At 40.6% G+C, this 14,070-nt stretch overlaps 1 protein-coding gene across 1 annotated transcript; it reads left to right on the forward strand.

The window, feature by feature from the left end:
* The first annotated feature begins 2,268 nt into the window (after window positions 1–2,268).
* Window positions 2,269–12,019, forward strand: sema7a (semaphorin 7A). The gene is made up of 14 exons (XM_040133123.1): window positions 2,269–2,558; window positions 2,907–3,046; window positions 3,906–3,947; window positions 4,083–4,178; window positions 4,444–4,546; window positions 4,759–4,869; window positions 5,291–5,433; window positions 6,387–6,565; window positions 7,337–7,445; window positions 8,325–8,520; window positions 8,703–8,815; window positions 9,358–9,503; window positions 9,672–9,730; window positions 9,838–12,019. Exons 1-14 carry the CDS (start codon window positions 2,438–2,440, stop codon window positions 10,248–10,250), a joined length of 1,971 nt encoding a protein of 656 aa, XP_039989057.1. The 5' UTR covers window positions 2,269–2,437; the 3' UTR covers window positions 10,251–12,019.
* The last annotated feature ends 2,051 nt before the right edge of the window (window positions 12,020–14,070 follow it).

The raw sequence follows: 14,070 nt of genomic DNA on the forward strand, positions 1-14,070 counted from the left end.
GCTAATCTAAACTCTAAGTATCTGCAGTGAGACCAACATGGACAAGTTAATCTTACAATTCTAAACAGGTTGAATTTGCAACATGCCAAGAGATCCGAGAACTGGAATGAAAAGAATTTGGCACAGAAAAACTATTCTACAAAGCTGAAAGTGAAAGAGTATGTAACTTCATATAAACACTTATTCCTTTTCCGGAGCTGCTGATAATGTTTATGTATATTTATTCGGGAGAACGGGGAAGATATGTTTAGTACAGTGGGGAAAAAGGATATACATGCGTCAGTTGGGTGAGTCAGTCTATCCAGGAAAACAGACTACGGTGTACGGTGTTCCTGACTCCTCTTTATGTCAAGGGAACCATCCGTTTTATTGGTAATGTTGTAGATTCATGTAAAACCAATGTCCCAAATCAGTGTAGCTGTTTAGATAAACTCAGTGACAGAGTTAATCCGGTCTTCAAATCCTCTGTAAACCCGTCTAGATAACAAGTACATCAAAAACCTAAATCAAATCCGGCAAGGGGAAGGGTTACCACTTCAGTAGTCTTATACATTTTACGTTTTAATGAGTTCCAAAGAAGGTCAGCATCCATTATTATTGTTTTTATGTTTTTATTATTATTTCTTCACCTGCGGTGGGGTGTGTGGAACCCTGAACACAGTTGAAGTAAAGCCAGTGTCAACAGAACACAAGAGTTCATTTGTTTAACTTTTGCAATTGTTTCTGTCCTGGTTTTAAGATTTAGCAGGGATACAGCTGAGAAAACCGACAGTTTAAATAAGACTTTATAGAAAAATGGAATATACAGGGACAGAGATAATGTAGGGAGATAGAGGATAGATGCAGGGAAGAAAGGAAAACAATTCTGTTCTGCTTGAAAAATAATAGTGAAATACATACATGAGTGCTTTTTAGTATCACGTTCCCCCCAGAAAAACTGCAGAACATGACAAGAAACTGTAGAAAGTTGAAGAATTTGAATCTCTTGGAATATTGCTAAAAGAATATCAATGAAAGATTGGCATGGAGGATGCATATTAACAAGACAGTAAGGTCTAACTGTGACCCTTTAGGTGTACTTCAAAGCCTTGTGGTGTGAAGTAGGGAGGAAGACTGATTATATCAGATCTATTCTCGATCATACCTGCATGGTTCATCTCCAACTTCCACTGGGAAAAAATCTGTCGGCTAATCTGGCTAATCTAAACTCTAAGTATCTGCAGTGAGACCAACATGGACAAGTTAATCTTACAATTCTGAACAGGTTGAATTTGCAACATGCCAAGAGATCCGAGAACTGGAATGAAAACAATTTGTCACAGAAAAACTATTCTACAAAGCTGAAAGTGAAAGAGTATGTAACTTCATATAAACACTTATTCCTTTTCCGGAGCTGCTGATAATGTTTATGTACATTTATTCGGGAGAACGGGGAAGATATGTTTAGTACAGTGGGGAAAAAGGATATACATGCGTCAGTTGGGTGAGTCAGTCTATCCAGGAAAACAGACTACGGTGTACGGTGTTCCTGACTCCTCTTTATGTCAAGGGAACCATCCGTTCGGAGTTCCCTCATGTTAATGAGTCTCCAGATGTTTTGTCTTTTTGCTGAGAGTCGTATCCTTGTATCTTTGCATTTCAATGACACAAAGAAAAAGGATTTTCATTTTCATCTGGTATCTGTCACACCTTACTCATAGTGTTTGTCTCCACGTGCAACATTTGTCCCTCTCACTTGGCGGTTGAAGCACCGCTGTCCAGACGAACCAGCTCACTCTGAGGGACAAACCACAGAACGTCGTCTAGTCCCTGCACATAGCCTAACGTAGACACAGCATTTACGTGAACACATTTTAGTTTATAAACATTGTATAGGCTGCCTTGCCCATTTAATGGCTTTGCACTCTTTGTTTCTCTTTCTTTCTTTCTTTCTTCCTTTTACGTTTTCGTTCTATTTTATGCATCTGCTCGTTTCGACGTTAAGCGACGACACTGCCAATCAAACGACGAAGAACTCATAAATAAATAAACCTTGCAGGTGCAAACACCACTGCGGACACCGCCGGTTGAATTCCGACCGGAGTCTCCGCTTTGGTCGCGCGGTCCGTCTCCTGCTTAATGATCGCCCAAACGCACGGCGGCTTTCTCCGGCTGATATTACACTGTATTCGGCTATAAACAGTAAACTCCAGTCGCCCTTGCAGGTTCTGGGGCCGGCGGAGAAACGCTGTGTTACGATCTAGCGCAACTCTGCACCTTGACGATTAAACCTAGTCCAACTCGCCTCTTTGAGATGACTGCCCCCTTGGGAGATGGTTAAAAACCGGCCCATCCATTGAAAGGGTAGGATCTGTAGGAGGTGGCTTGGCGGCACATTTCGCTCTGGCTGGAGTTCCTACTTCTAGAAATAACACATGTTCACTAGCCGAGGCGCAAAATGAGGCGATTGGTTTTACTCTTTATTTTCCTTACTTGGGATTATCAGATAGTTTTTAGTGTTGGTTTGCAGGACGCACCGACTCTTGGATCTAAAAACAACCCCAGACTTCTCAGCAAAGGTAACGTTCATTTTTCACTTCTACCCTATGACTTAGTTTAAATTATATTGGTAATGTTGTAGATTCATGTAAAACCAATGTCCCAAATCAGTGTAGCTGTTTAGATAAACTCAGTGACAGAGTTAATCCGGTCTTCAAATCCTCTGTAAACCCGTCTAGATAACGAGTACATCAGTTTAGTTCGGTGGCCCATCCTGACTCCCCAAGAAGAATGAACAGATCCCACTGTCCGTTGATGTCTGACTGCACAATGCTGCCATTGACATTGTTCAGGCTGATCTTCCCTGACATCCTCCCACATCTAAAATATGATAATGACCCTTCGTTTTTCTCCCCCCGTCGCCTCAGATACAGTCAGTGGTGCATTCGAATACCAGGTCTACCAGAACCACAGCGTCTTCTTCTACCACGAGGACTCTGGGGAGATGTATGTGGGGGGGAATGATTTCGTCTTAAAACTTGACATGGATGACTATGGCATCGCAGAGGTGGGTGCTCCTGGGCAAACAGATCCCGAACCTCTTTTTTTTTTGGCTCTGTTTATTTTGTCGCCGGCAGCACATGCACCTGTGTGTAGCCTTTATCAAGTTGCCTCCCTTGATTCAGTGATTGTACTCTCAGCTGGATGTCGGCGGGGTTCATGAGTGTGGCGGTGCAGCTGCTCGTGATTGGACGCCACGGTAACAGACGGCCGTCGCAGACCCATTGTTCGGTGGGTCTGTCAGCGCCCACTGACAGATAACCCCTTTGAAAGCCGGCTACCATTCGGCTTCGAGCGGCCGATTAAGTGCTGGCGGAGACACGCTTGTCACAAACAGACCCCTGTTGACATATCATACACCGAAGTTTCCATAACATAATATCAAGGGAAATTCTGGTAACTCCACCAGCAGTGAGACTACTATGGTTCATCCTCTATTAAGAATTAATGAGTACTGGGCTATTGACTGTTGTCCTTTAAACTAGAGCAAACGAGGGCTCTGACCATATCACACACATATTTCAATAATGGATACCAGTCTGTGTCAGGGGCAGCTGAAGCCGTATGAGTACAAGAAATGATCTTGTCTATCTTTTTTAAACCGAAAGTAAACCTGAGAGAGAAGATTCTAAAATGGGTGCCAGATTTGGGATTTTTATCTATCCTCAAGCTAGTTCAAACATTATGTAATCACCACAATCAGCAGGTTTCTGGGCAGTGCTATTAGTGCAACATTCTTTATTGGTAAGTAAGTGATAAGGACTGTTTGAAATGTTCATTTTCTATATATAAATACTCATTTGAAACTAAAAGACTTTGTTAACATGTTTAATTTGTCCACTATTTGTCCACACATTTCTCCGCAGAAATTTATCCTGAATACAACAGGGCAACAGCAGTGCCAAGAGGTTAGTAACTAGAGAATGATGATTTGTGCTATCAGAAATGACTGTTCAACAAGTTTGCTAAATAACAGATTTTTAAAATGAAAGATAGAATCAATTCTGTGTACTGACTTTGCGATAACGGCCTCTGTGTCGCAGGGCCCCTGTGAAAATGTTATCACTGTCATTGAGAGGTTTCAGGACAGCCTGTTTGTCTGTGGAACAAATGGACATAGACCACAGTGCTGGAAACTTGTGAGTGTTTGCGCACGTTACACTTAATGTCATATCTTTCCGACACACTGCAGTCTTTGTGGCTCTACTGGCAACAGGAGGGCGCAGCTGATTAAAGCGTGGTGCTGTTTGATGATGTGGCTGTGATTAAACTTTAATTAAAAACCCTGTTTTATAATTTAAGTAGAGTGCTGGGCGGCTGGTGTTGGGTATTTTGGTATTTTTCCATCGCAGCCGTCTAGAGCTAACTTTCATAATACTCTGACGACTGTTTGTGGTTCTACAGTTTTCATCCACGAACAATCAGTCCCATGAAATAGTGGAGAGTTATGAGGGAACAGGCATCTCTCCGTTCGTGTACACCCAGAACGCCCTATCGCTCACAGTAGGTATGTGCAGTACCGTACAGCTTCTTGCATAACTGTAGGCCGGCTTTCTTAAAACATGGTTTATAAATGTCGCTCAGAATAGCAGACTTATGTAACAAAATCAAGTCATGTGTGATTGGCCGGGTTGGCAAGCCAGTGCCTTTTCACAGAAATATACTCAATAATTAATCATTTCTGCTCATTTTCATGTGATGTCTTGCTGCTGTTTTTAGAGGGGGACCTATATGCAGCAGCGTCTTTGGATACTGAGAGAAATTCATTACAATTCAGAAGGAAGGCCGGCAGCAGAAGTAATGTCTGGATGTATGACAGCTGGGTCACAGGTGGGTAAATGAGCGATATCAGTTTGTAATGTAGGATGATTACTGCAGTGTACGTCCGTTATTATTGTGACGTGACAGCATACAAAATTAATACAAAAATACTCCCATAAACAGGGAAAATAAGCAAGAATTAATAATACCGATCTTGCATGAAGCTATGCACCTGGTTACCATCATTTAATGTGAACCAGTTAGCTCTGTTTTGTACTGAAACTGTTCAACTGTTTGTTTTGACGGACAGTTTGTCCTGAAACTGTTCAACCCTTACCTCATATTATTCTGTTCTTTCCTCAGTGCAGAGCAACAATCTTATCTTGATTTTCCTATGCCAAGCTTTTGCATCACATATGGTGTGCTGGCCCTGCCTTTTACTATAAACAGTGGAGTGTGGTATTTGTACAGTATCCTCCTGTTTTCACAGAGCCCACGTTCATCTCTGCGTCCTTGGTGAAGCAAACAGAAGACCCCGACAATGAGAAAATTTACATCTTTTTCCGTGAAAAGAACTCAGACCACAGCCCAGAAGCTGATCCCTGGATATCTAGGGTTTCCCGAGTTTGTAAGGTACGCTGGACACTGGAGTGGACTCGGATTACAGTGAAGCGCTCACCTTTCTAGACTGCTAAGCTCCCAAAAACCTCATTAGCTCAGCTTCAGTAATCAAGCTAATAGCCATTCAAGTCTTGTTCAAGTAACATGGAAGGTCAATACCAGTAGATCACTTCTGAAAATTTGAAAAATGTTTTTATTTTTGAAGCTACAGTAGGCTGCAGCCATAAGCATGACATTCTGAGTCACTCAGTTCAAACTAGGGATGAGAAACAACAGAAAATTTGGTTTTGGTTATTAATCTGATTCTGATACCAGGACAAGTATTAGCCTAAAATATTGATCCTTAATTTTTTTTTAAACGCTCCTGAATTCGCCAGCCAAAGGAGATGAAATGCCACCATCTGTCAAACCAGTGTTTTTTTGATGTTGACATTAATCCTTGTCTCTTCCAGAAACAATGGTTAAGGTCAGCCACTATTTAAAGGTTTATCAGTAGAGTATTGGATATGGATATGCCTGTACTGAAGGCTCGGGCTGTCATCATGCACAATATGATAACCTTGTAGGGAATTAATGACTTGCTTGCATTGTTCTAAAAAACAAAGGGTGATGGAAATATACTGGACAATGTCATATGCCAAGGTTTTGTGAATACAATCCCAGGCTTTGACAAGCGTACACATAATTAAAGTATTTAACCAGATTAATGTAGTAGAGCAACCATCTGTTGCAGGATAGTCTCATTTCCACTAGCTGTACCAAAGAATCAGGGTTCCTCTTCCTTCATTAACTACAGTCTTTTCAACACCCCTTGTTATTTGACATCTGTGCAAGACAAGCACTAAAAGAAGCTAGGTGTTTTGTTCCAGATATCCCTATCAAATAACCCTTAGTTGATGAATTTCACCTTGCGAGAAAAGTGAAAGAACATCTTCCTGGTGTAATTTATAGGTATTATTTTGCAGGTAGATGAAGGCGGATCAAAAAGATTCTTCCAGAACATGTGGACATCGTTTCTGAAGGCCCGTCTTGTCTGTGGGTTTCCAGAGGAGTCTCTGTATTTCAACCGTCTTCTAGACGTTTATATGATGCAAGCCGAGGACTGGCAGGACACCAGAGTCTATGCCCTTTTCACAAGCAGCTGGTGCGACACTTTCCCTTCCTTTTATTATCAGCAACTAAGCGTCAACAATCAAATTGAAAGCTCAGCATTTGCAATGTTTTGGAGAAAAAAACTAACCTTGGCCTGTAAGTTTTGAACTACACAGTGTGTTGCGGAACAGGTTCTGTTATGAACAAAAAACACCAAGGGGAGTAAGTCAAATGTCAAGTCAAGTTCCAAAAACAAAACCTCAAAAAATACTGGATCCCACGTTCCCCATAGTGCTTTATTTTCATTATGTCATTTGACCGTCGCTGCCTAGTAGGAGGCATTTTGTTGCCACACAGACTTTCTGTTATGCATTTTTAGTCTCCAAGCCCAAACAGATAATAGCATCAGGTTTATCTGGTCAGAGTTGACAAAGCACTGCCAGGGCCACAGAAGATGTGATACGAATGTGGGACATGCCTCCCTGAATTCAAGCCTGAGCAGATTATCACACCATGTGGAAAGTCAGTACTGTATTTGCTCTATGGCCAAGGGAGCTGCCCTTCTACCACTCGACCAAGCCTCTAAAGTATGGAGGGTTTGCCACTTATTCTGTCAGATACACAGTTGTTTAATTGATGGGGTTGCATGAATCTGGTGTGCTCTATTTTGTGAGTACTGCACCCAAATAATCAAGGAGAATTTTTTCAGTTCTTTTGTGCCCTGTGCCAAAAAAGTTTTGTGAAAATCCTATCATTAGTTTTTGAGATAATCTGCTAACCATGCTAACTTCAGTTTTTTTTGTTTTTTTTGTTTAACTTCTAGGAACTCTACAGCAGTTTGCATCTATTCTGTAGGAATGATTGAAGATATATTCGAGAACTCAACTTTCAAAGGCTACGACAAAGACATTCCCAGACCAAGGCCAGGAGCGGTAAGGATTTGTTTTGTTGCTACGTTGATTTGCAGATACAGACTACTTCCTCTAAGGATTTTAGTCATGACTACTTTTCACTCACATCTATTGTGGGCAGTCTACTCTATGTCACATGTGCCTGAGTAGGCTTGGAAAAAACAGGCATGGTACATAAATGGGTGGAAACCTGGAAAATGTGAATCTACATTTCATATCCACATCAAGTGCTGTTTAATGTTTCCATCTCTAGTTTTAGAGATTATAGTTTTTTACATTACATTTATTGCAGTTCAGCCCTGTTGTTAAGGAACAAAAGCGGCCCATAAACATAGATTTGCAGAATTTTCTTCTCTATACAGTTAACAATTTACTGTCCAATGAAAACCTTTCATTTTAGGAGGTGGACTTGTTGCAATGTTTTATAAAGGAAACCAAAAGAAAACCACCCCCCATCTATGTTGCTTATAGCTTGAGGAAATATTTGTCTCTAATTTTTTTGTAAACAACTTCAGATGCCTTCAGTTTTGTATACCTGAATACATTAGAATTGCTCGACCTTGGTGTCTTGCAAAAATTCAGTTTATGTTTCTATTTCCTGCTTGTGGTTTAGCGCCCTCTATGGGCACTGAACTAGGCCACAGCGATTAAGACGAATGTCACCTATGGCTGGTATGTAATTCACACTAATTATGCGTTTGTCAGACCCTGATGAAGACCTAGAGTCGATATGTGTTGGTCTGTTTGTTTGCCTACATGCTCGAGGAATAAATTAATAGTATTATTTCACCCGATGACAGAGTGACTTAGTTTTTTTGGTTTGTTTTTAATTTTCTTCCACAGTTTTCCCTATCTAGCAAAAGTTCTGAAAAAAAAAATTTGTGACCATGTATATTTCAGTGTGTAAAAAACAGCAGGAGCCTGCCACGGGCCACGGTCAATATGGTGAAGGACTACCCAGAAATGGCTGACTGGGTTCACTCCGTGCACTACACAGCTCCATTTTATATAAGCAGCAACAACTACACCAAGATAGTGGTGGACCAAGTTCGGGGAGTGGACCACCACATGTATAACATCCTGCTTCTAGCCACGGGTAAACTGTTCAATACAGAGACAGTCTTCAGAACTTTGTTTTGCTATTTGTATCCGGTGTTTCCCCAATGACCTGGCTTGTTTATAATCTCTGCTAGAAACAATGGGCTAGAGATATAACATAGAGTAGCCCTCCCAAAAAAAACAGCATTTCAAAATGTTGTTTGTGTGCCGTTCCAACAGATTGTGGGAAGATCCATAAAGTGTTAGCGGCCGGATCTGAACCTTTCATCATCTCTGAAACACGACTCTCCAACAATTCATCCATACAATCAATGAAACTTGACTCCAAAAAGGTACAGCTGATTTAAAATGCCATTTCTAAATGTCATACATCGTGCATTGCAGTGATGTCAGTACTGTTTTTGTCACTTTGCCAATGCTTTTAAATGAAAAATATTTTTATACATGAGTGAAATTGAAACAATCAATTTTACATATTAATAATGGATGAAATGAAATGTGTAAAGTCAAAGGGGTCTTGCAGCAGTCAAGCACGGATGAATACACTGTATTCTATTTGTCTGGCACTAAATGGCACACAGTGGTGCATTTAAATAAAGACTCAGCTGGTGGAGACCAGAAACTGAGCTAAAAGGGGAGTGACTCAAGTGGCCAAAGACACAACTTCAACACAAATGCTAATGTTGCTCCAAATCTGCTGAATGTGTGAATAGGCAACTATTTGCCAATATGTTCCCCACTTTTTTTAAAAGCAATAATATCAGTCAGTGTTGTTGTTATTGTTGTTTATAGCTTATTGCACTGTAGTCAAGGGGGAAAAAAACAATCAATGCAGGTTTAAAGGAAAATTATGTTTTTGTCTTTCTTAACTCAGAAAAAGTTAGTCGTGGGTTTTTCAGAGAAAATCTCCACCGTGGACCTCCAGAGCTGTCAGGAGTACAACAACTCCTGCGCAGATTGTGTCCTGGCCCGGGACCCATACTGTGCCTGGACTAAGTTTGGTTGCGCCCCGACAGTCCCGTAAGTGTGGACACTGTTCATACCAAGACTCTTTAGTCCACAATGAGAGGCTCAAACATTTTACAGTATAAAACAGATCAGCAGGGCAACGTCATAGTTATTCATCTCTCACATATAAAAAAAAAAAAATGCAATAGATGGGAACATATGTTTTGTTTTTGTTCACAGTGGGGGCATTCAGAATGTCAGAGATGGGCAAATAAATGTCTGCTCTACATCAGTAGAAGGTAACTAGTTATTACACTGTTATCATTCATATTACACACTGGCTAGAGGCTCACAAAAAAACGGTCACATCCATATCCACATCCTTATCTTCTTTTTATTCTTTTAGAACAAAAGCAAGTAAACCGGGCCAAACGGGAGACAGTTTCATCATCACCAGTGAATTTGAGGACAGTTCATTCAGTCCCCCTGGGTGTCCCTTTCTACCTGTCATGTCCCATAGACTCTTACCACGCTGTCTACACCTGGGAACACAGGGGCCAGAGCAGCCCTTGTCTGCAGATGCAGTCTAACTGCCTGCACCTCATCCCTGCCATGGCACAAGAGAACTATGGCGTCTACGAGTGTGTTTCCAAAGAGAAAGACTACATTAAAGTGGTGAAAAAATATCAACTTACAGAGCAAATAATCCCAGACACAAATACGAGAATCATTAATCCTAATGAAATAAATGGTGCATCAGCTGTAGTGTTGCACACAGTATCGATTATACTTGGACTGGCTGCAGCAATGTTGCACTAATAAGAGAGGAGACACACCACTTAAAGCATTCTGAATCTAAAAGTCTGTAACACCAAAGATGGCAGTTGTATGACACATATCCCACCCCTTCCCCCCAAAAGCCAATCGTCTGCTTTATAACAGCCGAAAAGGAAACATATCAGGCCTATCTTGTTGTTGCATTGATGCAAGTGAAACCTTGTGTATGCGTAGTAGAAGTAAAACCTGTGGGGGGAAAAAAGCATTTTAAACCTTATTTTGGGGCACAGTCACCAAACTTTTTAAGGAGTTTTAATCTGATTTGACTGGTGATTCTATAATTGCAGCTTTTAAGTCCCAGTGACCATTGAAAGTGCAATTATGGCTCTCTCCGATTTCATTTAGATAGGGGCCTTTTCTTGTTAGATCTTAGACTTGCCTAGGACCTTATTTAAACTTTACTCTACTTTCTCTGTTTGAAAATATAGCAGCAATATTCTTGGGGCCTTTGTGTCTGCCACTGTTAATCAGGCCAGGATGTAGATAGCACTGAAAGAAATTTACTATAACACTAATACAGCTCAACAGTTCAAACCGGAACACTCCCACCGTGAAAACCAGAACAGTTAGGTTACGAGTTTAAAGGGAACGTGCTGTAGCCAAGGTTGCAGCATTTTTCAAAGAGACGTCAGCACAGGAAGAGGTTGATGTGATGGAGGGAGAAAGCAGCACAACTGGTCAGCAGCAGGATGTATTTTAAATGATCCGAGGGGCCCTAATGTTGCCTAATGGGGTTTTGTTTAAATCTGGACTCGAGCATCCTGCATGAAGCACTACAGTGATTCATTAGGTGAGTACTTGTCTTTCTTTTCAGACAAGGAAAAAAGGGAAGGTGTAAGAAGTAATCGGAATGATTACCTTTTAACAGGGTTCAGTCTGTATTACCAAATTACCAAAACACCATTAAAATGTTGTGATCATAAGTGAAAAAGCTTCTAGTCAGACAGCCACAGACATAATATATAGTAAGCAGCTGTAGTGTAGTTCAAAGTCCTGCACATGTAGAGGCCAGCTAGCAGCTCTTTGGTTCATTAGGTCTCAGGAAATTGTTATGTTCCCCTTGTGAATTTCCTCTGTGTTGAATGTTTTTTTCTCTGAAATCTGGTGTATGTTGTTTGACCCTGGCCATGGCGGAGGTCTCCGCTCTCTGAGTGCTCTTCTAGTTTTGACTCTATCTACACAATGTGCACACTGATGTTTTGAATGAGCTACTTTTCTAGATAGTTATTTATATGAAAACGAGACCATGTAACTTTAGTTGAAGGGTAGCAACTGTTGCCACAACCGACAATTGTGAGGTAATGGTAAATGTTAAGCAATAGTGCACCAGTGGCAAAAATAGAGACAAGTCAGAGAACCGGCTTTGTAATGAACATTACAGAGCAACATCTGGCTAAAGTTTGCTGATATTAGCTTACATTTAGTAACTGCTACAGGCATTTTCGCAAGCCTGTAGCAGCAAACACCTGATTGTAATGAAGTGAGCAGTGGTGCATTTTATCGCATATGAATTCAACTTTTCCCTTGTAAGAAAATTCATGTGATTTCTTCTTCCAAAAGGTATATAGTCTCACCTACTAAGCTAAATATATTTATCATGTAAATATTATTTTGGTACGATATCAAATTTTATTTTATTACTAAATATTGTTTCATATTCTAGATTTTTATATGTGCGTAATCATTGCTTTCAAAATGTACATGACTATTACTGATGTCCTAACTGTTAAAATAAAAAATGACAGAATGGAGCTGAAAAGCCATATTTTTTCACGAGGAGTCAAACTCACAACCTTGTTCCTCTCTCGTCATAGATCCACTCATGCATGATTTGAAGAGAGCAATGTATTCTTCCTCAGTAGGTCAGGGCACTCAGTAAACCACGTGCAGTCTAATCAGAGTACAGACAACACTGTAAGGATCTTTAGCTTAATCTGTCTTGTTCCTGGATCCAAAGTCTCAACCCTACTAAGGATGACCAAGTGTGTACATCTTGTTTACACGAGGAGAAAAAACCACACACAACTACTCTGCATCTCTTTGGCCATCACTCCAGAACCAGTTTTGTGGAAATTCTGGATTCTTGACAGATTTTCTTTCAGATTAACTAATTGTGAAGCTTCATAAGGATTCTCATGTTGTTTATATTTCACTTATCCTAGATCCAAGATGAACATCAGGATTGCACATCTACACAGCACCTCTCAATCTGATTTCCATTTTCAGATACAGAACACTGCTGTAACAAAATGAACTGCTCTGATTTTTAGTGATGCTAAAGTAAGAACATCATAAACAGGACAAAAATAATGGAGCACCATCATCCTGGGGTGTTAGCTCTCGTGTTTGTGACCAAACCCTGCCGTTGCTATGTTTGGTTGGGAGGATGGCTTGTTTGTGTCAGTCAACTTTACTTTGGAAAATTATTTTCATTCAACACAACAATGACTTTGCATGCCATACAGTATATGAAGTCAAATATTCTTTCCACCCACAGGCTCCACACAACACCACAAATCTTGCCAGTTGTTTTCATCTGGGTTTTCATTACAAAGAAAGACTTAGCTCTTCCTGATGTGCGGGACTGTTATTTTGTCTATTTTTGTCTGTAAATTTGTCTTGTGGTCAGCCTCAGCTCCCTTTAATGAAGATCATGAAGCCTCTGGCTTCAGCCATGGATGACACAACACCTGACCTAACAGCTAAGTGCCTCTTGTGGTTAAGTAGCTACCTGGCCTGTAGGTAGAGAGGCCAGGTAGAGAAGGTTATTCATAGTTCAGGTGGCGATGTAAAACATGTTGTTATGGATCTTGGATACCATAATTTGTCTATGGTATCTACATGAGTCATTTTATGAGTCATCCTGTTTAATTAATCCAGCCCCTCTCTGCTCAAGCTGTAGGAGAAACACAACACGGTTTCATGGCAACCTTTGGCTTCATACTGTACAGCTAAGCATCACTGATAGGATTTCCTGTCGGCCTACTTTAAGATACTTTCAGTATCTACATCTCTTTACTGTCAGCAGCTCTGATTCTGGGCGGCACCAAGCTGCAGTCCAAACTCTGGGATATGGTGTCGGTGAGGTTCTGGTCTCTGATATGAATGAGAGGTAACTCTCCCCGGAGGACAAGTTACAGTTCTGAGTTTTCCTGTTGTGCTTCTGTGATGGGAAAGTATTGTAATTAAGCTAAAATAAACAATATAATGGACCAAAAACAAACAGAATCATTTTGTTCTATTTAAGGAAACTAAAGGGCTGGTCCAAGGTTGTACCCAAACCCTCTGGATTAAAAACACTGTAACTGTTCTGAAAACATTTGAAATAGAGAGACATTTTCCAGAACACACGATAACCCAGGAAATTAACATTATCTAAAATATATTTAACATTTGTATGCTTTTATAAGTTACCTACAGGTTTGTTGGACCTACTTAGAATTATACAAATTCTGTCTGTAATTACAGACCAGGGGTCACGGCCGTCTGACAGAACCAACATGTTTACAACCACACCCATAACTAGGGCAACTAAATTCCTAACTCCAAACCCTTCAGCCAAGACGGGCCCTTCATCATAAAAGCATGGGCAGTCTGATCAGAGTACAGACAACACTGCAAGGACCTTTAACTTCATCTGAAGTGTCAACACTCCTAATGGGATTACTATTTGTAAGCATGAGGTTTGTTAGATTTACAGGAATTATACAGATTCTGTCTGTAACTACACATTTGACAGCAGAGGTCACTGTTGTCTAAGAGGACTGACACGTTTACAACCCCCAGCTTTAACTAGTTAAAG

This window comes from Xiphias gladius, chromosome 8 (genome assembly GCF_016859285.1).
Source record: "Xiphias gladius isolate SHS-SW01 ecotype Sanya breed wild chromosome 8, ASM1685928v1, whole genome shotgun sequence".
Classification (NCBI taxonomy): Eukaryota; Metazoa; Chordata; class Actinopteri; order Istiophoriformes; family Xiphiidae; genus Xiphias; species Xiphias gladius.

What these genes read in the sequence shown, in the direction of transcription:
- sema7a (XM_040133123.1), top strand. Translation starts at nt 2,438, where the DNA reads ATGAGGCGATTGGTTTTACTCTTTATTTTCCTTACTTGGGATTATCAG. An exon ending in CCCCAGACTTCTCAGCAAAG is followed by an intron (nt 2,559 to 2,906) that starts GTAACGTTCATT and finishes CCGTCGCCTCAG; the next exon opens with ATACAGTCAGTGGTGCATTC. An exon ending in GGGTTTCCCGAGTTTGTAAG is followed by an intron (nt 5,434 to 6,386) that starts GTACGCTGGACA and finishes ATTATTTTGCAG; the next exon opens with GTAGATGAAGGCGGATCAAA.